The 27,118-nt window shown below is 35.6% G+C and overlaps 3 protein-coding genes across 7 annotated transcripts; 2 read left to right on the top strand and 1 right to left on the bottom strand.

Annotated features, from left to right (window-relative positions):
• Positions 1-7,442: 7,442 nt before the first annotated feature.
• LOC111797203 (serine/threonine-protein kinase CTR1-like) lies at positions 7,443-15,801 on the top strand. Of its 2 annotated transcripts, none has more exons than XM_023680152.1 (16): positions 7,443-7,718; positions 7,897-8,812; positions 9,280-9,578; positions 9,673-9,817; positions 10,486-10,601; positions 11,304-11,512; positions 11,856-12,329; positions 12,417-12,457; positions 13,163-13,231; positions 13,579-13,679; positions 13,757-13,841; positions 13,919-14,017; positions 14,106-14,174; positions 14,741-14,872; positions 14,985-15,079; positions 15,299-15,801. In XM_023680152.1, the coding sequence occupies exons 2-16, from the start codon at positions 8,066-8,068 to the stop codon at positions 15,393-15,395; spliced, it is 2,778 nt and encodes a 925-aa protein (XP_023535920.1). In that variant the 5' UTR covers positions 7,443-7,718; positions 7,897-8,065; the 3' UTR covers positions 15,396-15,801. The 2 variants fall into 2 exon arrangements, with proteins under 2 accessions (XP_023535920.1, XP_023535921.1); XM_023680153.1 differs by having other exon boundaries at positions 7,443-7,739.
• Positions 15,802-19,032: 3,231 nt separating this feature from the next.
• Positions 19,033-23,251, top strand: LOC111796458. Of its 4 annotated transcripts, none has more exons than XM_023679070.1 (7): positions 19,033-19,170; positions 19,330-19,452; positions 19,577-19,769; positions 20,450-20,536; positions 20,706-21,095; positions 21,817-21,961; positions 22,163-23,251. In XM_023679070.1, the coding sequence occupies exons 2-7, from the start codon at positions 19,382-19,384 to the stop codon at positions 22,981-22,983; spliced, it is 1,707 nt and encodes a 568-aa protein (XP_023534838.1). In that variant the 5' UTR covers positions 19,033-19,170; positions 19,330-19,381; the 3' UTR covers positions 22,984-23,251. The 4 variants fall into 4 exon arrangements, with proteins under 4 accessions (XP_023534838.1, XP_023534835.1, XP_023534837.1 ...); XM_023679067.1 differs by having other exon boundaries at positions 22,160-23,251; XM_023679069.1 differs by having other exon boundaries at positions 19,272-19,452; positions 22,160-23,251.
• A 279-nt stretch (positions 23,252-23,530) lies between these two features.
• LOC111796457 (protein NETWORKED 2A-like) lies at positions 23,531-26,930 on the bottom strand. The gene is made up of 2 exons (XM_023679066.1): positions 26,638-26,930; positions 23,531-26,279 (listed from the first exon to the last, which is right to left on the bottom strand). Exons 1-2 carry the CDS (start codon positions 26,729-26,731, stop codon positions 23,605-23,607), a joined length of 2,769 nt encoding a protein of 922 aa, XP_023534834.1. The 5' UTR covers positions 26,732-26,930; the 3' UTR covers positions 23,531-23,604.
• Positions 26,931-27,118: the final 188 nt, after the last annotated feature.

The raw sequence follows: 27,118 nt of genomic DNA, 5'->3' as shown, positions 1-27,118 counted from the left end.
ATAATATATTTACAATTTAATCAAGAAATAAAGGAAGAAAATACACTGATATTTTCCAACGGATGCATCGTATTGATCCAAAAAGAACGCTGTCGTATTGTCACATCCAAACAAAGAGTATGAGGCCACGAAATTAGCGGTGTTTGCGTACCTTTTTATTCCTAGGATAAATTTTATCTTCAAATTATATATATCACTCAAAATTTTGGATAAATTTCAATTACGTCCTTATATTTTAATAAAATTTCTTTTTATTCCTTAAATTGGCAAACAATTTTTCTTATTTCTAAAATTGGCCCAATTTTTGTAAATGGACCTTTTTACCCTTGATTATCACAAAACTACTAAATTGCCCTCCATCACTCGGAGTTTCAAAATTTCAATATATAATTTGTATTAATACTTTTAATAATTAAAAAAATTATATGATTGCTAACACAAATATATTTATTTTTTAATTACCACATATTTTGAAGATTTTTTTCTATTTAGATTAAAAAAGTATAATCTAGTTTTTTTTAATACTACAAAAATACTTTTAAATATCTAAAACCACTTAATTATATTATTGAAAAAAAACTATAATATATATTAAACACACACTAAGCTATGCACATTATCCACTAGTTCATTAAGAATCATTTTAAAATTGTATTAATTTGCAATAATTTATTTGTACCAATAAAAAATAAAATAAAATTAAGCACTTTCTAGCTTCCAAACATAATCCATTAAATAAATATATATATTAAAAAAACAAAAGTAGGTATAGGGTTTTTTTCTTTTTTAAATAAAAAGTGGAAAGGGTATAGCTAATAGGCTTCCATATGAAGAAAAGTGAAAGGTTTTGATTTGAGGGCATCAAAAGACTCAAATCTTTATTATTTATATATCTTGAATTCAATTATATAATATAGTTTAATGTTATTATTTATATATCTTCAATTGAATTATATAATATAGTTCAATTAACATTATAATATTAATATTATACTGTCAACTGTTGCTTAAGCTACAGTCAATTCCTTGTCTCTTTCCAAATTAAGTTATTATTATTATTTTTTTTAATATTAGAAATTATTAAAGGGGAAACAGTCGACTGATAAATATTCTATTCTGTCTTCCCTTGCCTCTTCACATCATGTGCTTAATGCTTTCCCTCAATTATTTTCCCTAATATATTATTTATTTTTACCTTTTATTTTAGTTGTGATATTTTTAATATGAACTCTAGACTATTCCTTTGTTGGATTCGATACTGGCATAGATTACAGCACATTTTTATATATTGTATAGTATAAGTTATTTTCTTTTAAATAAGAATAATAAAAAATGTCTACACTTTTATAACGTGGAGAGCGGCATATATTATGGATTCTCTGATTCCTAATCGAACAGATCTTCCCTGTACAGAGCTTCACGAGCATTGCTTTGTTCCCTAGTCGTATGTTTAGACGTTGCAATATTACTTTTGAATAGAAATCGAGATCTATAATTATGCGACAGTGTCCTTCGAACATGTTTCGTCCTTATTCATATACATTCTAGAAAAATTCTTAGGAAGTTATTCAATATAGAATTGCTCCAAGTAAAACACGTTTAGCTACGAATTCTCGTGATTGAGACACCAAAATGAAGGTGCACATTGTTGGTATAGGTAGTGACTTTCATATCCTTAAAATTAATGTCATTATGTGATGTCCCAAGTTGGTTGGATAGGAGAACAAAACACTTTTTACAATGATGTGGAAACCTTCTCCTAACAGACACGTTTTTTGTTAGCGGTGGATCTAGTCCGTTACACATTAGACGTAGTCTCCGTTCATTACTCGAGTTTTGCAATTTTTTTATATTTTGTCTAAAGATTTTGTAGGTCAAAATTAAAAATAAAAAATAGGAGAAATTTTTAGATAATATAAACATTATTTCTTGTGACACAGCAATCTAAGCTACAAAAATCTAGACAGTCAATTATTAATTAAAAAAAAAAAGTCTAAATATAACCCAAATTTAATGTTAAAAAATGATACGAAAATGTAACAAATAAATGCGAGAGCAATAAATAAAATATTTAAAAGTATTGATGAGATAAATATATAATATAATTTATTCATCGGTTGATCTAATATAACCTATAGCGAGGAAAGAATAAAGCAGGCGGGTAATGGCCCCCACTCATCTGTATCGTAATTGGACCAACCACGAGGTTTAAATAAAAATAAACTAAATTAAAAAAACCAAAATTAAAAATTAAAAATTAAAAATTAAAAACCCAAATTCTATTTTTTCCTATTGAAATTTGGTTAAATATTTTTAAAATCATTGTAATAGCGAAAAAAAATTCATAAATAAACAAATAAACAAATAAAAATAATTATAAAAAAATAGTTAAATAATAATAATAATAAATAAAGAAATAAACTTTTCCCAATTTCTCTCCACTCACCTTTCATCCTCTTCCCACAGTTATATTTTCTCAACCCATTCTTATGCACAATGTGTCAGCCTTCTCGCTGTTCTCCAAAGGGGTAGACACGAGGCCGTGTGCCAGTAAGGACGCTGGGCCCCAAAGAAGGTGGATTTGGGGCAGTCCCACATTGATTGGAGGAAGAAAAGAGTGCCCAGCGAGTACGTTGGACCCCGAAGGGGGTGAATGTCCCACATTGGTTGGGATGGAGAACAAACCACCATTTATAAGGGTCTGAGAACCTTCTCGCGTTTTAAAGCCTTGAGGGAAAGTCTAAAATGGAAAGCTAAAAAAGAACAGTACCTACTAGCGGTGGATTTGGGTCGTTATAATTATAGAACTAAAAATGTTACCGACCTACGTGTCCACAATCAACATAAAAGTCAGTAGGGGACAAAGCTTTTGACGAGCTCACCAAGTCTTCCAAATTCAGGACGTATATCGCGAAGCTATAAGGTCAACTGATCTATCGAGTTTAGTGTAAACCGAGTCGAAACACATGTATTATTTATTATTTGCGTAATTTTCATTGACATTATTATTTGGAACAGTTGAAAAATTATATCAATAAACAAGACATATCTCGATACATTTTTTATTTAAATGTTAATTTAAGCATTTATAGAAATATTTTGGATGATAAATATAAAGGATTGAATAAAGATATTTATAAAAGTATAATAAAATGTGAAAATGAGACAAAAAAAAAAAAAACATATAATATATTTACAATTTAATCAAGAAATAAAGGAAGAAAATACACTGATATTTTCCAACGGATGCATCGTATTGATCCAAAAAGAACGCTGTCGTATTGTCACATCCAAACAAAGAGTATGAGGCCACGAAATTAGCGGTGACGAACAAAGTGTGCGTACCTTTTTATTCCTAGGATAAATTTTATCTTCAAATTATATATATCACTAAAAAATTTGGATAAATTTCAATTACGTCCTTATATTTTAATAAAATTTCTTTTTATTCCTTAAATTGGCAAACAAATTTTCTTATTTCTAAAATGGGCCCAATTTTTGTAAATGGACCGTTTTAACCCTCGATTAACACAAAACTACTAAATTGCCCTCCATACTTTACCGAAACTGACAATCACTCGGAGTTTCAAAATCTCAATATATAATTTGTATTAATACTTTTAATAATTAAAAAAACTATACGATTGCTAACCCAAATATATTTCTTTTTTTTTTTCTATTTAGATTAAAAAAAATATTGTTTTAAGAAATCTAGTTTTATTTTTATCTTTTTTAAATACTACAAAAATACTTTTAAATATCTAAAACCACTTAATTATATTATTGGAAAAAACTATAATATTAAATTATTAAACACACACTAAGCTATGCACATTATCCACTAGCTCATTAAGAATCATTTTAAGATATAAAAGGAAGAATTTAAAATTGTATTAATTTGCAATAATTTATTTGTACCAATAAAAAATAAAATAAAATAAAATAAAGCACTTTCTAGCTTCCACACATATTCCATTAAATATAAATATATATATATTAAAAAAATAAAAGTAGGTATATGGTTTATTTATTTATTTATTTATTTATTTATAGTAAAAAGTGGAAAGGGTATGGCTAATAGGCTTCCATATGAAGAAAAGTGAAAGGTTTTGATTTGAGGGCATCAAAAGACTCAAATCTTATTATTTATATATCTTGAATTGAATTATATAATATAGTTTAATTAACATTATAATATTAATATTATACTGTCAACTGTTGCTTAAGCTACAGTCAATTCCTTGTCTCTTTCCAAATTAAGTTATTTATTTTTTAAATAAAGATTAGAAATTATTAAAGGGGGAACAGTAGACTGATAAATATTCTATTCTGTCTTCCCTTGCCTCTTCACATCATGTGCTTAATGCTTTCCCTCAATTATTTTCCCTAATATATTATTTATTTTTACCTTTTATTTAAGTTGTGATATTTTTAATATGAACTCTAGACTATTCCTTTGTTGGATTCGATACTGGCATAGATTACAGCACATTTTTATATATTGTATAGTATAAGTTATTTTCTTTTAAATAAGAATAATAAAAAAATGTCTACACTTTTATAACGTGGAGCTGCATATATTATGGATTCTCTGACTCCCAATCGAGCAGGTCTTCTCTGTACAAAGCTTCACGAGCATTGCCTTGTTCCTTAATCATATGTTTAGATGTTGCAATATTACTTTTGAACAGAAATCAAGATCTATAATTATGTGACAGTGTCCTTGAACATGTTTCGTCCTTATTCATATGCATTCTAGAAAAATTCTTATGAAGTTATTCAATATAGAATTGCTCCAAGTAAAACACGCTTAGGTACGAATTCTTGTGATTGAGACACCAAAATGAAGGTGCACATTGTTGGTATAGGTAGTGACTTTCATATCCTTAAAATTAATGTCATTATGTGATGTCCCAGGTTGGTTAGAGAGTAGAACAAAACATTTTTTTACAATGATGTGGAAACTTTCTCCTAACAAACACGTTTTAAAGTATTGAGGGGAAGCCCAAAAAGACAATATTTGTTCCGTTACACATAAATGTGGTCTCCGTTCATTACTCGAGTTTTGCAATTTTTTTTATATTTTGTCTAAAGATTTTGTAGGTCAAAATAAAAAATAAAAAAAGGAGAAAATTTTAGATAATATAAACATTATTTCTTGTGACACAGCAATCTAAGCTACAAAAATCTAGACAGTCAATTATTAATTAAAAAAAAAAGTCTAAATATAACCCAAATTTAATATTAAAAATGATACGAAAATGTAACAAATAAATGCGAGAGCAATAAATAAAATATTTAAAAGTATTGAGGAGATAAATATATAATATAATTTATTAATCGGTTGATCTAATCTAACCTATAGCGAGGAAAGAATAAAGCAGGCAGGTAATGGCCCCCACTCATCTGTATCGTAATTGGACCAACCATCCATCCAATCCCCAACTAAGAAACGGAAATAAAGTGGGATTTTTAGTCATCGAATTTATTAATTTTCGAAATGCACAATCATAAGCTCCCAGAATCACATTATCGAGATCCGAATATTATTTATTTTATAATTTATCATATATATTATATTTAATCTTTTGTTATAGTCAAATATTTAGATATTTGCTTTCCATTATATTAAAAGGAGTTTGGAACAGACATGCAACCTTAAACAAGCAAGATCGGAATATCCGTCATGCGGCCAATGACAATACGTCTTGGACATGCATACTGTGACATCCTCCGCCATTCAATTGGTTGACAAAACAAGCAAGACTGGAACATCTGTCATGCTTAATCCTCCTCCTCCATATTTTTAATACTATTTAAAAAAAATATATTTTTTAAATAATTGATACTATATTATTTTTATATGTAAGAGGACCATTAAGGCAAATTCAAGTGGGCCCAGGGAAGTGGAGAAGCCATTAATCATGTTGATTTGTTTTGAGCAGACACAAACCCGTGGTTAGTTAGAGAAATAGATTTTAATTAACTATTTTAAGTAGAGAAAGAGAGTGGTCGTCAAAGAGCCACGGCCGTTGGAAGTTACATTAATTAAACTCTAATTTAATTCTTAATACCGCAATTAGAGGAAAAGCTATTATTAATTTATACTAAAGGTTGATCATTAATTAATAACATAAACTAATTTAAATATGATTAAATTATGAACAAATTTGAAATTTAGATAATTAAAATTTATTTTAAAAAATCCATATAGGAGTTTGGAAGATTTTTGTGAATATATATTTTTATTTAATAAATTGGGAGACTAAAAAAAGGTGAAATGGATAGAATTATGTGTCCTCGGGTAGTGTAATATCATTAAAATATAAGGAAAAAAATAAATATTTATCTGGATTATGATTGGTTTAAAAGAAAAGCAAACTAAAAAGATTTATTTTAAATAAAATGGAAAAGGTAATATTTAATTTTTATTACTATTTTAAATTAAAAATGGGCTATTATGAATAAAATGTCGTATATCGTTTTATATTTTTTAAATCTATTTTAATACATTATATTGGCGAGGTAATATAATTATTACATTTTTAATAACGAATAATACGAAATAAATAATCGTGGGTCTTCCATTTTTTTAGATGGCTATAAAATAAAATTTAATTTAGTTTAAATAAATTATTAAAATGCGATAATTTTTTCTAGTTTAGAGCATGACTCTGATATCATGTTAGACGAACACGGCTCTTCACAATGGTATGATATTGTCCACTTTGAACATGAGCTCTCATAGTTTGATTTAAGATTATCTAGAAGAACTCCTACCAATGGAAGATAGTATTTCTTGATTATAAACGTATGATTATTCCCTAAATTAGCCGATGTGCGACTTTCATCCAACATATACAACTGAGAGATACTATCTCATCGATCGATAAAATTATGCTAAAAGTGGACAACATTATAGATTTTAATCCCCCTACCCAAATAGTTATATACTGCTAAGCCGTTGTTGTTGTCTTTGCTTACATGCTATATAACACCGTTTTCAATCTCTCTTTCGAAAATCTCTCTGCCCCGTTTTCTAAAAGCTCATTCTTAAATCGGGGCCAGAGGCTCGAGTATACATTGTCTAGCCGTAGGCGACGTGCAAACGAATTGACTTAACTTACTTGTTGTCGCATATGAACGGATACGTATAAATAAAGTTTGGAAATAATATTTTTGTTAAAAATAGAAAACGAAAATGTTAAAAAGAAAAAGAAAAAGAAAAAACCGCGAATCGCATAGCAGAATTCAGATCTGTCCAGATCGGCTCGTAAGCGCTACGTGTCGTTACGGCGGTTGAGCTTAGTCTTACGTGTTGGTTAACAACGCAAGGCGCGCATGTACGCCCCCGCCCCCGCCCCGGTTTTCTCTATTTCCACCATTCTTATTTATCTATTTTATTTTTAATTTTTAATTTTATTTTATTTTCCCACCGATTCATTTCATTCACCTCATTTCCTTCCAATTTTTTCGTGCTTAAAAAACTCACTCCCAAACTCCTTCCATTGGTCTCCCATTTTCTCTCTCCACCGCCACCGTCTTTCTCCTCAAATCCAACCTTCTCCATTTTCGAGTTGCATTCCACATCCTACATCCATAAATTAGATAAAGTAGGTATACTCTACGTTTCTACTGCTGGTGGAATCTGTATCTCCGTCTTCCTCCCCTTGCCTCGTCGTCTTGTACTCACGGAATAAGCTACTGTATTCATTCAGGTTGCTATTGAAGCTGCTTTGGTGTTTGTTTTGTTTTCTTCGCTTTGTGGAATTCGGATATGTTTTTTGTTGTCTTTTTATGTGGTTTTTGAAGTGGTTTGAGTGCGAGGTGTTTATAACAACTGTTTGATTATGCTAACGGAACTGGACATTGTTTGTTGTTCTTGATCGTATGCAGAAGTGGTAAAAGAAGGCGAAGTTTGTGATTTAACAGAGGATTCACAGCGAGCGAGCGAGCGAGAGAGAGAGAGAGAGAGAGTTGAAGAAGTGTTGCGCAGTACTTTGGTTGATTTCGTGTTTGCGTGCGGCATTCTTTCTTCTTGGTGGTGACTGAGATTCTGTGAAAAATGCCGCATAGAACGACTTACTTTTTTCCCAGGCAGTTTCCTGATCGCGGATTTGATTCGGCGTCAACCTCCAAACACATTTCGGATCACGAGAAGAAAATCAACAAAGACACTTTTAGTACTGAAAGCGACGCGAAACCGACCCCGCGGCCTGCGCGCGACTTTAGCGTCACGAAGAGTTCGGCTGTATCGGATCTTTTCACGGGGGACAAGGCTCAAAGCAACAAGAAACTACCTGCTTTTTACGATTGGTTGGTGGATAAGAAAGCAACGCGATCGGCAACAGCTCACGTGAAAACTTGGCTTTCCAATTGCGACGAGGACCGCGAGCTCTTGCTTCCACCGCCTACCTCGGAGCCGGAGCATAATACAGCGTCGGTTAAGGATTGGAGTGTTGACCGGAACTTTGACCGGCAAGTTTCACTGCCTAGAGTATCAAGCGGGAGTAGCTATGCCGGGAGTTTGTTTTCAGGCACGGGAACGGGGACAGTGGATGGAAACTTTTCCAGCGATGTCAAGGATTCATCTGCGTCCAAGATATTGTCCTCGCACACGGCAAGGCCGGAAGAGATTGAGGTTGGAGATGGTAACGAAAGCATAGCAAAGAAAGCTAAAGAGAGTTATTACCTGCAACTTGCTTTGGCTGCCACGCTTCGTTCCCATGCTAGCCTCGCTGGCGATCCTGTGCTTCTGGAGGAAGGCAGGGTGGAAATTGCGGACGCTGAAACTGTTTCTTATCGACTTTGGGTATATGCACTATCTATTCTAACTTTCTGACTTGTGTACATTTGGAATTCTAATATTCTGAGTAATCGAATGGAGAAAGTTCAGATATCTTTTGAAATTTTATTTTATTCTCCTTAACATCAAGCTCTGAATGATTTCAAAGGCACGTCTCAAATAACGGCGTTAAGTGTTTTGTTTCCGGAGTGAGTTTCTCAGATTTAATCAGTCGACGGAACCTTAGGACTATCTCGATCTTCCTTGATCTTTTATTTTATCTTCCTCGTTTCAATTGCGTTAATAGCAGAAGTTTTTAATTGATCATTGTCAATGTTGGTCTGTGTAATCTGCTTATAAATTCTGTTCTAAATTATACCTATCATCTTTGTGGAATTTGTGCTATTGATTGATTACAAGCTAATAGTTGTCTTCCTTGCTACACTGTAAGCTTCAAATTTGTTATTTACGACTCTAGGTTCACATATTCTCAGGTAAGTGGTTGCCTGTCTTACTCCGACAAAATATCAGACGGATTCTACAATATTTTGGGTATGAACCCGTATCTCTGGGTTATGTGCAATGGTTTTGAGGAAGGTAGACGGTTACCTCCTCTGATGTCGCTTAGAACCATTGAACCAAGTGAGACGTCAATGGAGGTGATTCTTGTTGATAGACGTGGGGACTCTCGACTGAAAGAACTTGAAGACAAAGCACAAGAACTATATTGTGCTTCCGAGAGCACCTTAATGTTAGTGGAGAAACTAGGAAAGCTTGTTGCGATCTACATGGGGTACGTCCTCATGGTTTGACAGCTGAACACTAATTGCGTAATTATTTCTTGTTGCTTCGTTTAAAATCTAATGTTATTTTAATTCCAATAATAGGGGAACTTTTCCGGTGGAGCAAGGGGGGTTGCACCTCCATTGGAAAGTGGTGAGCAAAAGATTGAGGGACTTCCAGAAATGCATTGTTCTTCCTATTGGTAGTCTTTCTATGGGACTATGTAGGCACCGTGCAATCCTTTTCAAGGTAATGCACTATATGGTTTGTTGATTCCTTCTTCAAGTGTTCCTCCTTGTTCTTTGAGAAACTATTTCTATTTAGCTTGTGATTTTTTGTCATCTACGCATGTTTGTTGGAGAAGAATTCCTCACTTCCCAAGCTCATGATTATCTAGTATAATTTCTGTAAATAATATAATAGAAGAATGTGATGGCTCTATAATAAGTCATAAAAATGATTTTAATTTGGAGCATTGCCATTAAAGGAGATTGCAACTGAATTAGACGGATGAACTCGCACCAAATTTTATTTCGTTGTTCAGTGAGTTGACAGAATTTTATTCAAATATGAGAACGAGGTCTCTTGCTCATTCTGGGTGGATCGCTTATTTTCCTATAGACTATTTGTTGGTTTAGTGGATCAGGGATGTACTTTAATGTGTTCATAGTCTTGCAACCTTCAGTATTTAAAGGGTAGATTTTACAACTTTGATAAGTGGAATCTGTTCTCTGTCCTCTTCCCTACATGTGCATGTGTTGGGACTTGGAGATGTACCTCATGACAACACAGTACAAACTTGTAAGACTTAAATGATTAGCTGTTTTCTTTCAAGCGTAAGCATAATAGATTTGCCAATTACTGGGAATGTATTTTCAATATATTAATTGTGTGAGGGTTATTGTTTTGTGTATCAGAAATTGGCAGATTATATAGGCTTGCCATGTCGGATAGCTAAAGGTTGCAAGTACTGTGTTGCGGATCATCGATCCTCTTGCCTTGTCAAAATTGAAGATGACAAGAAATCGTTGAGGTTAGATAATCAAGCTTTACCTCTCGGGAAATTTTTTCACGACAAGTTGCACAATTTTCAGCTGTCGCATTGAAATCCTTGGCATTTTTATCTCGTTAAATCTTTTTCATGGTTTACTGACTAAAAGTTTTGAGGATTTTTAACTATGTTGTATCACAACCAAATAGGATATTGATGAAGTTTCCAGTAGTCAAGTCGTACGCCTATATCATCCTGAAAGTTGTTGCGTTACTCTTTTGCCTACACGGATTTGGGAGTTGGCAATTTATAAGTTTCCCTTCTAGCATTACCTAGTAATAATTATAGATACAGTTTCTGCTTCTTACAAATCCGTCCGTCTGTTCATTCTTTTTTTTTTTTTTTTCCTTTCCTTTTTTGAATTAAATTAATTTTTTTTCCTTATATATGTTAAACATCATGGATTTAGAGTTGCATCACTGAGGCAGTGGGTATCCTGTTGTAAAATATCCAGAAGTTTCCAATACACCAAACACCAAATAAAACTCTTCATATGCATATCTTATAACTTGGGCTCCAAATTGTTCTTTAATCAACAAGTTTGCTTCATTGCTAATGGAGTCAATACCTCTAAATTTGTTTAGTTCATATGAAGCTAACCATATATTGGAACAGTGCGCACTCAGTTTTGTTATGCAGTATAAGATGTCTTGTGTTATTTATGGATACTCATTTGCTTAACAGGGAATATGTAGTTGATTTAGTGGGGCAACCAGGAAATGTACATGGTCCAGATTCCTCAATTAATGGAGGGTTTCAATCTTCAATTCCTTCACCGCTCCACATTTCTCATTTAAAAGAGTTTCAAGAACCTTATGTGGAAAGTTATTTCCGTCATCAAACTGTTGGGTCGAAGCAAATCGGTGGGTTGCCTGAAAATCCTCTACGTTCAGGTTTGTTAGCACTTCGTTTTCCTTGAATGTATGCTTTTAGTTTTTCAACATCCTTTTTCTATTTTTCACTTTGTTATCCTTGAATGCAAATAGGTGGGTTTGATGTAAAGTTGGAGCTGCTTTCTTTACATCCTTTTTCTTCTTGAAAATAGGCTGTCTTCTTGATACAGCAATTCACTACTGTTAGGAAATTATGCTTGCATTGGTCATGTGTGCTTTCTGTAGGAAGTCTTTTTAAACATGCACGTTTAGTGCACCTTAGTGTTGCTGTTGTATGAGGTTGCATGTCCCTTAAATTGGAAACAAGCATGACGATATCTCTTTTTGGATCAATGCTTTGCAGGTTTTGGAGAGCACCAGATGAAAGGGGGAAGCACTTTGCATAGAAGTTCAGGGGCTGAAATTGATAAATTGGTTGATCAAGCTCCTATGAGTATGAGATCATCTCAGCTGCGTGTGGAAACAAAAGTGAGCAAGGAGTGTGTGCTTAAGAATCAAATAATGCCATCCGCTGATGCCAACGGCTGTGAGGTGTTGGGTTCTATTGGTGGTGCATCTTTATGTGAAAACAAAGTTGTCATTGAAGAAATATACCAACAAGAGGATGTTGTTGCGGGAATTTCACTAAATGAAACTAGCATTGATCTGTCCAAATTAAGCTTGTCAACTCAAACTGATTCAAAAGAGGTTGAGGGTAGGTCTCAAAATTGTTCAGCATCAACATATCCAAAATATCTAACACTTGAACCATCACTTGCAATGGATTGGCTGGAAATTTCATGGGACGAATTACATATAAAGGAGCGTGTTGGAGCTGGTAGTTCCACATCTTGTCATATCTGCTTGGTATTAAATGTATAAACGGATAGCGGATCCTGAATTTTCCCCTTCATTGTTCTTGCAGGCTCATTTGGTACTGTGCACCGTGCTGAATGGCATGGATCGGTTAGTCTCTTTTATCTTTCTCTTTAAATCATGATTAAACATTTGTGTTCAGTTCCTAATGTATCAAGTTTCAACGGACTAGTCTTTTAATCTAATAGTTTTCTGTTCCCCTACCTTGTTTATTTTCCAAGGAGAATGGTTAGTTGGAAGGTTAATTTTCTTTGCTGGTCTCAAGAACCCCCATGAAAAGGAAACAGCATATCAAAATAATTCAGTTAAAATTTTAATTGGGATAACAATGAGAAATGCATTACCTTGCCCTTGCTTCTGGACCCTTTCGTTTAAATTATATTATTTGCAATAAATACTGTGATTGTTGATATTTCAACTTATTAATTCATTGAAGAATTTATGTATGTTGTTTTGGTAACACTTATAAATAATTACATAACATCAAATGCTTAGACTGAATTTCGATGCGTAAATTTATTAGTTTCAAATAACTGTATTGAAATCAGGAGAATTCCTACGCTACTTTTTATTGGAATCTTTTAAAGATGGGGATTCTTTCCGCAGCCTCCTTATACCTTTAACTTGAAACATAAGCTATGGTTATGCTTCCACTTATGAAGACGTTATTGATGAAAAAAGATGTCTGGTATAAGATTAGGGGCCTCTTGTTTCCATTGCTGGTTCTCTGCTCGTTTTTTTAGCAACATATTTCGATATTTCTATTTGTTCTAATACACACATTTTTCTGTTTAGGATGTTGCTGTCAAGGTTCTAACCATGCAGGATTTCCATGATGATCAGTTAAAAGAGTTTCTAAGGGAGGTACGAACAGAAGTTTATAATGGATGGTGAAAATTTTACAATAGTAATTTACTTATACACCCGCTCTTCCCTTTTTAGTTCACTTGCTATCAATACCTGATAGTGCATAGATCTTATCTATTTCTTTAGAAGGTGAATTGAGCTTGGATGCTGGTATACTCTTGCAAAACATTGTAACAGAGGGTCGTGACTTGTTTTTCCAATATAATAATTAATCCTTTCATTGCATTTAAGGAAATATATTTCTCAAGTTGTTCCATTACCTATGGTATAGTCACTTTCCGTGTAGTCAAGAGTGATGAGATTGCTATGGCTGTAGCTCAGTTGTACTCTGTATAATTTCCCAGGTTGCGATAATGAAGCGGGTGCGCCATCCGAATGTGGTACTCTTCATGGGTGCAGTTACAAAGCGACCTCATCTTTCAATAGTGACCGAGTATCTGCCCAGGTTATTCCTTGTCCTCCTTTATTATTTAATTTATCAGTCCATTATGAATTGTGTCTAATTTTGAATCTTTGTAACAGGGGTAGTCTATACCGTCTAATCCATCGGCCATCTTCTAGTGAATTGATGGATCAAAGGAAACGATTGCGCATGGCGTTGGATGTGGTGCGGCACTCTTTTTTCTTTCTGTTCTGTTTTGTACAATTATTTAAATTAGCAAAATAATTCTTACTTTCTTGCAGGCGAAGGGAATCAACTACCTACATTGTCTCAATCCTCCTATAGTACACTGGGATCTTAAATCCCCTAACTTGTTGGTTGACAAAAATTGGACGGTCAAGGTACTGGAAACATGTGCTGTATAATTTACAACTTTCATTAATGAGAGTTCCGTTGAATTCCCGTGCTAATTCCATGTGTTTGTGTTAGGTTTGTGATTTTGGGTTATCCAGATTCAAAGCAAACACTTTCATATCATCAAAATCTGTTGCTGGAACGGTTAGTTGCTCTTCCTTATATCAGTTGCTCTACCATATTGGTATAACGTTGAATACTACTTTGAAATAAATGTCTTTATTCCTACGTGTGTTAACACAACTCTTGGGTTTGTGTGATCAAAACATTTGGAGTTTACAAATATTGGTTTCCTAGGATTTTGAATAATTGAAGTTCCTCTACCATGTCCTTGATGGCTAGATAAGATTATTCCTTGGTCTGCTCAACATTATAAATGACAGGGTCTTGGACGTTCGGGATTTTATACAACTCGTACAACTGGGTTACCACATCTTGGGTGCCCACTGTTTTAACCATATAACTATTCCTAACATGTTCCAATACTAGGTATAATGGTTATGCCCATGAACCCAAATCAAACACCCGATCCCATTATATCACCGAATATAACTATTATCTGATTTTAACCTTTTCTAGTTGGTTCATCTGGAATGTTCATATTATTTCTATTGCCACAGAAAGTCAGTTCTTGCACCAATATTTTGCAGGTTAGATTTTTACTCAGCCGTCCATCAATCAGCATGTAACTCTGTTGCTTTTATTTTCAGCCCGAGTGGATGGCTCCAGAATTCCTTCGTGGAGAGCCTTCGAATGAGAAGTCCGATGTCTACAGTTTTGGGGTGATCCTCTGGGAACTAGTAACCATGCAACAACCATGGAGTGGGCTTGGCCCGGCTCAGGTTAGCCCCAGCATTCATGTTTCACACTTATTATCTTAGTTCTAGTAAAATAGGCACTGGAATGGTCGTTTTCCTGCTGTTTCTCCCTTAACATGTTTGTACAAACTCTTAGGTTGTGGGAGCTGTCGCTTTCCAGAATAGAAGGCTTTCTATCCCATCAAGTACTTCTCCATTGTTGGCTTCCCTAATTGAATCTTGCTGGGCAGAGTAAGTTATCCCTTCCAATTTATATGCCGTACTTGGCCTTTCTGTTTATTTTCCTATGCAGTTTAGTGTCCTTTTCATTTCTTCCTCTCCAGTAAGGATTTTCAATAAGGATATCTTAATTTGTTCATGGTAGGTTATTTGGAGAGACTGAATATGGTTATGTCGATAGACCAGAAAGATCGAAAATAGAATCTTATATTTCCTTCTTTTTTTTGGCAGCGATCCTGCTCAACGTCCATCCTTCACAAGCATAGTTGACTCCCTAAAGAAATTGCTTAAATCTCCACAGCAATTGATAGCAATGGGTGCAACGTGAAACACCTCCAGGCAGCTGAAGCCGATCAGGGAGAGCTAACCAATTATATGCAGTAACTGCAAACCTTGGTAACCATTATCTTCAACTGACTGAATTATTTTGGTCCTTGGCAACTGTAGATTTTGGTGGTTATATAAGGCTGGATATATAGCCCATTAAGCAGATGAAAGCTCAGGTTTTTAGTAGTATCCCATAGAGGCAGTAAATTCTACGTCCATATATGGGTTTTGCATTGGGTTTATAACATCGCAAAATCCACTTCCGAAATTACTGGGAACGTATTTTTAGTGCTAACTGCATCGTTCCACTACCAGGCCTGTAATCTTTTAAGAACCTGCAGTATGTTTATTGCCATCCTTAATGGCGAAAGCAGAAATAAAAAGTTAAAAAAAAAAATTACATCTTTTTCCTTCGCTTGAATTAGATTTAGGTTTATAGCAGGAAGAATGCTCTCTTCTATCAAATGAAATAGTCCCTGCCCAGCAATTTTGTGATCGGCAAGCCACAACGGCCTGGTGCTGCCTGCTTTATTCTAAAAGTGGGCCTAAGGTAATGGCTCGTGTTCATGGTTTCATGCTTTAGTGCCTTATATCTTGTGAAGTCTAGCGTTGATTATCTATAGCACGAGTTTTCATATCTTCGAATTTATGGAATCTCCATTTCCTCACCATATTTAGCTATAAAATTGTTTTCCATTTCGTGCTGTGCATCACGGTCTAGTCTTGAATTAGGAATGCAGACAGCTTTTTCCAATCTGCGTTGATGACTTTATTGGACTTAAAATTCAATGCTAACCAGTGTTTCTTACGCCATTGGAATGACAAGGTCTCACAAACATTAAAGGTACGTTTTAAACACTTTGAACACCATGAGGACACACAATATCATGTTGTTACTTCTCTCTCTCTCTCTCTTTCCTTCCCACATGATTTTATCATCTTGTTAGTAATCTCCAGGTTCATAATTTTGATAAACGAATATTGTTTGTTTTTATTAAAAGAATCGTATGCTTCATCAACTATGACCTTAGTAAACAAATTAACTTCCATGTGTTTCTTTAGCAACAGAGGCCTCTTTCCAACTTGGGCTATTTGATTCTCTTCGAATTTCTGGTCTTTTTAGCATAGAGTGTAGGATTTAGTGTGCCCTCCTCACGTTTGATTTGTGTGCTTCAGAGTCCAGCGCCATGATTTAGCCAAATGACATGCTAATCTATGATTGATTTTAGGTTTTGAGATGATTTTGGTTGCTCTTTTAGATAGCTAGCTGAAAAGTAGACTAAATCAAGTGAGATTAAAATTTTCAGATATATGTAAGGTTATATGTGTGTGAGATCAGTGTTTTCCCCCTAAAAGTGGAAGAAACGTCTTCATAAGTACTTTTTGTTGTTTTTCGAATGTTACCTGAATTCATAGAAGTTTCAACATTAAAACCTAGGAAGTTATCCGATTTACTATGATACATGACATGCATGCGTTTTTCGTGGGGACTTTCGTGTTGACACAGGATCTACCATACTCCATTTGGTTTATATAAAGTGCTAGAAAATTATCAAACTACATGATGAAGGGGATCCCCCGTCGTCTTTATAGTATGCTTCATCTGATTATTTTAGGGTGAGAGAACTATAGCTTTTCCATTGTCAGCACTACTTCCTAGTGTTTTTGTTGCTTTTGATACCTTCTGATCGCACCTTACTTAACTAGCCTGATTTCTTTCTTGTTGCCGGGTATGCATCTTGAATCCTTTTTTTCTTAATTGAAGCCGTCACAATAATAACTATGGAGTGAATGAATCTGGAGGTCTCTTTAATAATTGTTGGGTTTATAATTTTATTTTTCTCCCGAATTAGTTTTTGTACACATTTTTCTGTGTTTTGCCGAGGTATGACAATTGACTTTAAAATTCTTAGCAACACATAAAATTAGGGTCCTAAAAGTTAATAAATTTGGAGTTGGGTCTTGTGTGCAACTTTGAAAGTGAATTAGATAGAGTACTTGAGGTGACTTATATATGCTTTTCTTACGTTCGCATAAATAAAGAAAAAANCCCTATGCTAAGTAATATCTACCAGGTTCATCAAATCCTAACAGGATTCAGACAAAAGTTCACCAGTTGAGATTTGTGTTGAGCAAGTCTGAATTACCGTTCAAAATGACAACACCAGAAACATTTTCCTTGGATAAATAAATTTAATGAATAATCATAGCACAACTGAACCTAAGGAGAAGGCAAGCAGGTATTAATGAACCTTCTGTAGTTCTATGCATGAAAATTTCTAGCGTCGAGTTTCTGAAAATTTTCCAGGAAGTCGCAACTCATGATCAGTGGACGAACGCTCCTTCTCAAGATTCATTTTCAATGATATCGCGTTATACGACTTGATGTTTTGATGCAGTGCACTTTCAACCTATAAAAGACGAATCAACGGAATCAATTAGTGGAAATTATTCACTACGAACAATAGTTTCGATTTATGAAACGCATGAATGAAATCGGAGTCCAGACTGATTCACTACACGCAAAAACCTTGTCGAGAATTGAAAAAAGAGCTTCAAATCTTGTGAAGTCAAATGACAAATTACTACTCCGAGTCTTCTCATTGATACTCGATTTGATGGAATCTCCTTCAGAATACTCGATTTGATGGAATCTCCTTCAGAAGTGTTCAACCGCAAGTTTCTTATAGCTCCAAGCCGCATACAGGTCAGTTTCTTATAGGTCAGTTTCTTATAGCTCCAAGCCGCATACAGATATGACCGCAACTGAAAAACATAATAGTGATGATGAATTCAAATATTGTACTTCTTTTGATAGTGTTTTGCGAGCAACGGAAATTGTAGATCAAGAAGCTTTGCGGCTTCCGCCATTGAAGCTTCTTTTTCCTCCGACTTCTGAGGCTTGCGTGGCCGTCCGTGCATTCCGGTGAACTACGTGTTCTTCGATAGGATCAAAATCAACGAAGCATAAGAAGATTCAACACCAAACGAAGAAACAAGAGAGAGAGAGAAATTATGGGCGTTCATTTTGAGTTGAAGCGCGGGAGGAGAATAGGGGAATGAACGTTGAGCTGTTTTTGGCAACTTTATTATGTACTCAATTAAACGAATCATGACACGTGTATTTTTTCTTTTTTCTTTTTTCCTATCCATCCAATATCATTCAAATTTTATTTATAAAAATAAAAATTATAGTGTGAATATGAAGGTAGTTAGGTGTTCTTTTTTAATTCTAATGAACTTAGTCACAGTTAGAATAGTTGATTTTATTGTTAATGCTTTTATTTTAGCATAATAATTATTTGATTTTTGAATCCCGAAATAATTAGCTTAGAATTCAAAATTTACTCTCCAAAAAAATTAAATTACAATTTTAATATGAAAAAATTAAAATTTAAATCTTGATAAAACTAATTTATCATGTTTGTGAGATTTAAATTTTGACTATTTATAATTTTTTTGATCAAATTAAATATTAATAAAGTTTTATAAGGATGAGCTACAAATATATTTTTTTTTTCAAAAAATTAAAATTGTAATTAAAAAAAAAATAATTTCGGGACGTTTTTAAAAAATAACAATATTTGCAATTTATAAAAGTGGGTAAGAAGATTTGGTTGGTTGATGTGAGCCCCACTCCTGTGCCTGCTTGTCTATCGTCGACCAGTGCACCCTCACCGTCTCCGATAAGTCGGTATTTTGCAACTGCTCCACATCGGTTTTCCGGCGTCTTTAAACAATTACGAGAAGTCTCGTCGGACGGTCACGCTGCACTTGTAAGTTTCTCTGTTCTCCATATATATATATATATATATTTTCAGTACTTCACTCTATGGTGACGATTCCATAATTTTCTCTGTCGTTCAAGTATTTGCAGGGTTTAGGGTTTTGGCTGACTTTCAATTTGAGGATTTTGTTCATTGTTGTTTCTACAGGCTTCTCTTACTTTTTCGGTTCTTTTCATGCGATTTCATTACGGGCTCTATAATGATTGAGATCAAAGAGAAGCCAAAGAAAGGAACAATCAGTAACGAAGATAGTTCCGCCGTATTGGAAAGGTATTAGGCCTTCTGATTCATGCCATTTTTTTCGTTCTGTTTATGGCTATCTGTTACTGCTGAGTTTTTGACGTCAAAATATTTGGATGCCCTTTAATGAGGGATTTTCTTGCTTGTGTGACAGATATTCAGTAAGGACGATATTTACTTTGCTTCGGGAGGTGGCTCATGTTTCGGAAGTGAGAATTGATTGGGACAAGTTGGTGAAGAACACGTCAACTGGGATTTCTAATGTTCGGGAGTATCAGTTGTTATGGCGGCACTTGGCTTATCGTCATACGTTACTGGAAAACGTGGATTCTGTTACTGATCCATTGGTCAGTTTTGCATTTTTTTCCTCAAGTTTCTGTTGATGCCATGATATTTGACGATGCATTTACCTTTTTTTTTCTTTAAGTATTAGAATTGTGAGCTTAAGAAAGTATGAGAAATCAATCTGAATTGGATGTTCACCAGAAATGGAAAGAAAATATGATTTTACTAATATAGCTTTTCCTATCAAAGTAAATTTGACAGTTCTTGTCTGGATTTTTTGAATTTAAAGTGCGTTAGAATCCAGTGGGAATAAATTGATCTTACCATTATATGAGATGATTTTGTGCTGCTATGCTTTCCGCCACAGGTGGTCGTTGACTGTTTCGTTATGATTTGTATGATCTTTGAGTTCATTCTAGGTTTTGCTATTTCATTCATGCCATCTGGTTTGTATGATCCACTTTTCTTGTTCACTGATATTATAAATTGTCTCATTGTGTGGCTGTTGGGAGCCTATTCCTCCAATAATTTATTTGATTTTGGGTATATATCCACTGTACTATAGCATTTTGAACCAGACTTTTGACATTTGAAAGAGTCTTTCTGGAAGAGAAATAGTTGAATTTGATGGCACGCGATTACAAGTGATTATCTAAGTTCAAATTTGCTAGGGGGAGATGCTCATAATTTGAAACTCTTACATTACATTTCTGATTTTCTTATATAGATGTTTGGTTTACAGGATTATGACAGTGACTTGGATTTTGAAATAGAACCTTTTCCATCTGTTAGCAATGAGTCCTTGAATGAAGCTGCCGCATGTGTGAAGGTCAGTCCATTGGTCGTGGAACGTTTTTTTTTTCCCCTTGTGATCATGTGCTTTTGAACTTTGATGTCCTCAAAATTTAAGATAAAAGTTTTTCCGGACAATGAAAATCTGTTTGCAGTTCCAGGTTTAGTTAGACTGCATCTTTAGTTTCGAATTGATGTGCTGGCAGGTATTGATTGCTAATGGTATACCAAGTGAGTCAGATGTTCCAAGTAGTTCTGTAGTTGAGGCCCCATTGACTATCGGTATATCATCGAACAGTCGACCATTTAGAGCCAGTCTTGAAAATCCTCAATCTGCTTGTTTGATGCAAGGAATGTATGTTACCTTTCCTATTTCGGTTCAGAGACAGCCTCTTCCAACACCATCAGCAACTGAAGTATTTGACGTGAATGGAGCAGCTGGTGGCAATGCAGCTTCTCGAAAAAGAAGAAAACCTTGGTCGAAGACGGAGGATTTGGAATTGATGGCTGCTGTGGAGAAGTATGGTGAAGGGAACTGGGCAAATATCTTGAAAGCAGACTTCAAGGGGGATAGGACTGCGTCACAGCTATCTCAGGTGTTCTTTCGTACTTTCCCTCCATTGCAATGAACTTTGTTTATGTACATTTTGCTATTGTCTACTACATATAAACAAGGTATAATTGGGGATAAACTTAAAAGAGATGAACCTCAGAAGGTTACTTCTACACCATTATCCACTGTTGTGGGGCCATGGTGTCTGGGATTTCACCATGTTTTCCCCGGAATCCCAGCAACAGAGTGTTTCATCGTATGAATCTAAATTTTTATGATGTCCTAACTGCTCAAGTTCACTGCTAGTAGATATTGTCCACTTTGGGCTTTCCCTCAAAGTTTTAAAATGCGTCCACTAGGTAGAGGTTTCCACACCCTTAGAAGGAATGCTTTGTTCCCCTCTCCTACCGATGTGGAATCTCACAATCAATCCTCCTTGGGGGCCCACCGTCCTCGCTGGCACACCACCCAATGTCTGCCTCTGATACCATTTATAACAGCCCAAGCCCACTGCTTGCAGATATTATCCTCTTTGGGCTTTTCGTTCCGGGTTTCTCCTCAAGGTTTTAAAACGCGTCCACTAGGGAGAGATTTCCACACTCTTAGAAGGAATGCTTTGTTCCTCTCTTCAACCGATGTGGGATCTCACAGATGTTCTAATCAAGTAATAACTTCTTGTTGTCGCCTTAAAATTTTGAAGTCTTGTTTATGATTGAATATTCATTCCTTTTTGTTTCTGTTAATTTTAATTTCATTGTCCTTAGAGGTGGTCCATTATTCGGAAGCGACGTGGTAAGTTGAGTGTGGGAGCTAACACCACAAGTACTCAGACATCTAAAGCTCAGATTGATGCTGCACACCGCGCATTGTCCCTTGCCCTTGATTTGCCTGTGAATAACTCAAAATCAGGTTGCTCTATAACTGACCTTCCATTCAAAGTACTGATTTTGCAACCTCTGAAGCTTCTAACACTTGACGTGGTTATTGTTTAAGTTTGATATCTCAAGTTTGAGGAGGATTGTAATGAATTTTGTTGCATTTATCTCTCAATGGTTTTTGCTGCTTCCATTTCTACATATTTTGAATGTTTTCTATGTTTACCTGTAGCAGCAAATTCAAACATGAATAGTAGCACTGTCTCTTCTACAAGTGGTGCCGAAGCTCCGGTTCAAATACAGAATCAGTCTCCACAGGTTCTCGTGCCTTTACGGCCTCTGCAGGTGAAGCCTTTACCTTCAGCAGCGAAATCAGGAATCAACACTGCCAAGAATACGTTGATGATGAAGTCTACTCACAATTCTGATTCTATAGTTAGAGCCACTGCTGTAGCTGCAGGGGCCCGGATTGTTTCTCCATCCGATGCTGCGTCTCTAATGAAAGCTGCACAGACTAAAAATGCCATCCACATAAAATCCAAATGTGTTTCTTCAATCCAGCCACCCGTGCTTGGTAATGCATCGACGCACTTGGATGCACGGCCCAGTGTACATTATATTTCTACCGGAAGAACAGCAACTCCAGGCTCAAACTACGTCGGTGGTAAATCTACTATGGCTGGTAAATACTCGATGAAGTATGTCTCCCCAAAAGCTCCGTATAATTGTTCTACTGCTGTTTCGACAAACCCACCATCAAATCAAATAAGCCCAACAACTGAGTCTCCATTGAAGCAAGAGGTTAAGAGTTCAGAAGAATGCAAAATTTCCAAGCCAATCATTACTTCGAAAGACGATTTTCGAGAAAATAGAACTGTCGTAAGAGATGTCTTTGCTTCACAAATATCAGATTGGGAATCGGGAAGTCGTTCAACTTGCATTGAGAATCAAAATACTTCTTTGAATATGGAGATAGATGAAAATGATATTAAAGCGGCATGCCCCAAGCAGGACGAAAATAAAACGAAGGCAAATGATGTCAAGATTAGGGGGTGACCAAATGTAGAAGGAAACAAGAACAAATCTATACCATATAATCATGGGAGCTATAGCACAAACAACGAACAGCAGAATTCGACATTGCAGTAGGTAGAAGCACAAAAATTGTAGGTACCATTGTACAAATGATGAACAGCCAAGCTCCACGAGCATAGTATTAGTAGGCGAATGCACAGAAACATCAGTAAGTGTAAGTAGTGGGTTATACAGCAACAAAGAATTCCAGGTTTTCTTGCTAGAGAATGAACATTAATTTTTCTGTTTTTTTTTTTTTGTTTTTTTAATTCTAATAATTAGTTTAGTGTGCATATATAGTGTTTCCGTTCCTTGGATTCCCTTCTCCCGAAGTGACAGGGCTATTTTGCCGAGTTCCTTTTGGGTCGTGGGGTCGATGCAAATCCCAATGACGATACTAAAATTTGGAAGCTTATATTCTTCAACGGTAAAAGAAAAATGTATAGCTCTTTTTATCTGTAATTGAAGGTATAATTGGTTCTTGAAATATATGGATTTTTCTTCCTTTCATGTCATTGGCGAAATTACACCCTCTAAATCTCATCACTCAGGTAGAGGCCCTTCTAGATCACTATATTGTTTCTGTAGTTGTGGATTTGAACATTAGAAGAGTGATGGCTTTTGCTTCTTTAACTTAATCCCAAACAAGAAAGACTGTAAAGGAATTCGTGTTCGGATTAGTGATTTCGATTGAGATCGAATGCTCTTGCCTGCTGAAATATCAAATTCTTGATCAAGTCGTTCCAAAGCCTCCTCGACGTGGGCTTGTAGTGCTTTTACCCGAACCTGACCGGCTTGTAATTCGTTGGCTATCTTCCTATTTTCCTGCTTCATGTTGAGTACTTCACCTTGAAACTTCGCGGATTGGTAATCACTCAGTTCTGTCTTTTCTTCAGCTGAACCTTCATCTGTGATTATTGATATTTCATTTTGTATGTTGGTTAAGGATGAAAATCTACTGCTTACTTCATCTTTCAGTACTGCACTGTGTTCCAACCAAAGCGATAATTCGGTTTGTATCTCTCTCAATTGCGTGTATATTGGCCGAGCATCAGATTCCGTTGTATGTTGATGAATATGTTGATGTTTAACGCTTCCTTCTTGCTTGTTTTCTCTCAACTTTTGCAGCTCTGATTGCAGATCTTGGATTGATGTCTGGAATTTTTGAATCTGGTGGACTGTAGTGCTAAATCTCAGCCAGAATTCGAGATTCATCTCTAGTTGTTCATCGATATCGGAGCGGATTCTTTCTTCTATCGGTGACATAACCCCAGTTGCCTTTTTGTTTACATCCTCTTTTTTATGTAAGCTTCTTGCATTTTTCAATGATCTGTTGCTTCCTTCTGTTGGCTCATTACTTGAACAAACATAAGAATCAGGAGTCGAAACTTGATCTGTATATGGAGTTGAGGATTCGGAATGCAAGTAGCTAGGAGCCTCGTGAATGCCATCTTGGGGTTGTTCCTGGTTCGTATCCATCGTGTTAGTGTCGTCATCTGTTTCCACATTATTCACTAATGATTTTATGACGTCGTCTTTAGACGAAATAGTGTTCTTCAGTTCTTTAACCTGCTTTGCCAATTCAAAGATGCTATCGCGGTTCTTTTGTTCGACTTCACTTAACTTGTTTCTTACATCCTTATAGTCCCTTAGAACTGATGTATACTCCTCCAGTAAAATATTCTCTCTATCTTCTAATCCCTTTAAGAACAGCTGCCTCAAGGTCGGACGCTGCTTTTCTTCCTCCTGCAATCCATTTTCCTCCAAATCAAGGAGCCGCGGTCTCTCTTCTGGAACCGATTGTTTCTGTTCCTCATCACCGAGCTTCGAAGTTTCTACTTCCCTCCTCTCCAATCCTAAATTTGTTGACGATGTTGTTGTTTCCACATCGGGATCGACCATCATCACATCTTGTAAGAAGTCACAAGTTTCAACATCATCCATCTTCATGGTCTGCAACTTATCAGATAAGTGATCAAGATTACAACTTGCTTCAGTGAAATGGGTTTGAAGGCTGTTGTTTTGTATTTCTGCATTCTGGTTTAGATTTTTCACTCCGGCTAGTTCATCCTCCAATTCCTTTATCTTCTTCTTCATGTTCTCTGAACCCTCCACAAGAATCTCCTTGTCTTCTTCCAATTGCTGGACTTTTGCTTCCAGCATATCCGTTTCGGATTTTAGTCGGCTTACGAGAGATGTTTGAGAAGAAACTGCAGCTTCAATTGTCACAATTTTATTTACAAGTTCGTCAATTTTCTCAGCCAACTCAGAAATGGTGAATGAGCTGTTTGAATCCATTTCCAGCTGCTCCCTAATCTTCTGACCAAGTAGCTCTATATCATGTTTGTTTTCTGCCGTGCAAGCAACCAGTTTGTCTGAGATTTTTGATTCTGATTCAATGCTTGAATCCTCTTGTAAATCACTCGATTCATAATGATCGGTTGGTGATGGAAGGAGCTTGCATTTGAGGCTCTCAAACCTCGCACAAACTTCCTTGATTTTACTGTTCTTTAGTCTTGTTTCTTTAACTGTTTTCTCTTGTTCCTCTTGCAACTTGGCCAGAGTTTCTCGACAGGATTTTAAAGCCGTTGTCGTCATTAACGTTCGAGCTTCGTCATTGTCAATGATAGTGCCAATGCCAAACTCATCCTGTAAGTTGCTGACTCTTTTTTGCATATTTGTGATACTTTCTTCAATGTCCCAATATTTCTCGCACTCGCGTTCGTATAAGCTCTTCACGAATTCCATTTCGGTCTGTCGGGCTAGAATTTCTTTTTGTAGTATATCGATCTCTTTTAAGGCTTCTGTTTTGTTCAGCCCTGATTTTGGAGTTGAAGCAGCTCTACTTCTAGGAGTGCTAGTATTTCTCTTGAGTTTTGAGTTTTTTATCATGGAAGGACTTCTAAAACACTTCTTAGGAAGCTTCGGAACTTCTGGGATTCCTAGTTTTGGTGAGCCGCCATCCAATTCATTTGAAAACTGGTGAGGACTTTCGGTTGAAACAGATTCTCGAGGGAAAAAATTAGCTTCACAGTCGTCGTCATCAATCGTGTAATGAACTCGTTCAGGATAGATCGAAGCTATTGTCCGATTTGCGCCTTGAAACTCTTTCGATAGGTGATCATATTTCTCTGCTAAAGCTCGGTATGACCGGAAAGAATCTTCTACATGCTCTACAAGTTCAGGTCTCTTCTTATAATACATTTCAGCTCTCTCTGCAAATGAATCCCCATCGCCTTCAATGATTCTCATCATGTTATCAACCTTCTCCTCCATGTCTACAATTCCAGAAGCATATCCATGTCAGTTCAAATTTCATTTTAAAACCCTAGCTGCTAATGATTTTACAATGAACAAAGTCTGCAATCTTCTAGCTCAGATAGCGAAAAAGAAAAAAAGAAAATCGATCAAATACAGGTCTTAAACATTCCAATACAACTGATTCATCAGTACACACCAAAAATACTACAATTTAGGAACAGAGCATTGATACCTACAATTTACGCACTCACATTATGCGTAAGATAACTTTCAAACTGAAATCAATCAATGTTCGTGGCGTAAAAATAGTTAGGGATTCATAATCGAGAAGCTTGAATCAAGAATGCAGATGAAGAAAAGCAAATGCAAACGTACCGTGGAGGTTCTGTTCGAGCCATTTTGATTGCTTCGTCCTGACGTGACTAGCCCACCACCATGAATACGCATTACTAGCAGCTCTCTGCAACATCCGAAGAAAAGAAGAAAACGATCGCCGATGATGATAAACGCGTAACGAACAACAAAAATGTTCGATACGGAAAGATCACAGGCTGTAGCAGGTTACAGTAATGGAGGAAAATCTTCAAAAATGTCTACAAAATCGCAAAAAAAAAGATAAAGATGAAGAGAAACGGCGCCAGAGAGCAATGGAGATGAGATTGAGAACAATGCGAGAGAGATCACAGGCCGTCTTCTGTCATGGATGAGAGGATGCACCGGCTTGTTTATAGGTGTTGGGAATGGAGGACCAAGCCCTTCTATTCAGTGCCACGTGGCAATTCCAGGCTGGCCTTTCTTTTTTATTTTTTTGATAATGTTGGCCAATCTTTCTTCTTCATACACCGTCTCTCTCCAT

Source organism: Cucurbita pepo, chromosome LG06, assembly GCF_002806865.2.
Source record: "Cucurbita pepo subsp. pepo cultivar mu-cu-16 chromosome LG06, ASM280686v2, whole genome shotgun sequence".
Lineage (NCBI taxonomy): Eukaryota > Viridiplantae > Streptophyta > Magnoliopsida > Cucurbitales > Cucurbitaceae > Cucurbita > Cucurbita pepo.
This window is presented reverse-complemented; position numbering and strand designations above follow the sequence as displayed.

Excerpts from the sequence above, each read along its gene's own strand:
- LOC111797203 (XM_023680152.1), top strand. The coding sequence starts at position 8,066 with ATGCCGCATAGAACGACTTACTTTTTTCCCAGGCAGTTTCCTGATCGC. Across the intron at positions 12,458-13,162 it reads GTGCTGAATGGCATGGATCG|GATGTTGCTGTCAAGGTTCT; the intron begins GTTAGTCTCTTT and ends TTTTCTGTTTAG. Across the intron at positions 14,873-14,984 it reads GTGGGCTTGGCCCGGCTCAG|GTTGTGGGAGCTGTCGCTTT; the intron begins GTTAGCCCCAGC and ends ACAAACTCTTAG.
- LOC111796458 (XM_023679067.1), top strand. The coding sequence starts at position 19,382 with ATGATTGAGATCAAAGAGAAGCCAAAGAAAGGAACAATCAGTAACGAA. Across the intron at positions 19,453-19,576 it reads AGTTCCGCCGTATTGGAAAG|ATATTCAGTAAGGACGATAT; the intron begins GTATTAGGCCTT and ends CTTGTGTGACAG. Across the intron at positions 21,962-22,159 it reads TGTGAATAACTCAAAATCAG|CAGCAAATTCAAACATGAAT; the intron begins GTTGCTCTATAA and ends GTTTACCTGTAG.
- LOC111796457 (XM_023679066.1), bottom strand. The coding sequence starts at position 26,731 with ATGTTGCAGAGAGCTGCTAGTAATGCGTATTCATGGTGGTGGGCTAGT. Across the intron at positions 26,280-26,637 it reads GCTCGAACAGAACCTCCACG|ACATGGAGGAGAAGGTTGAT; the intron begins GTACGTTTGCAT and ends CTGGAATTGTAG.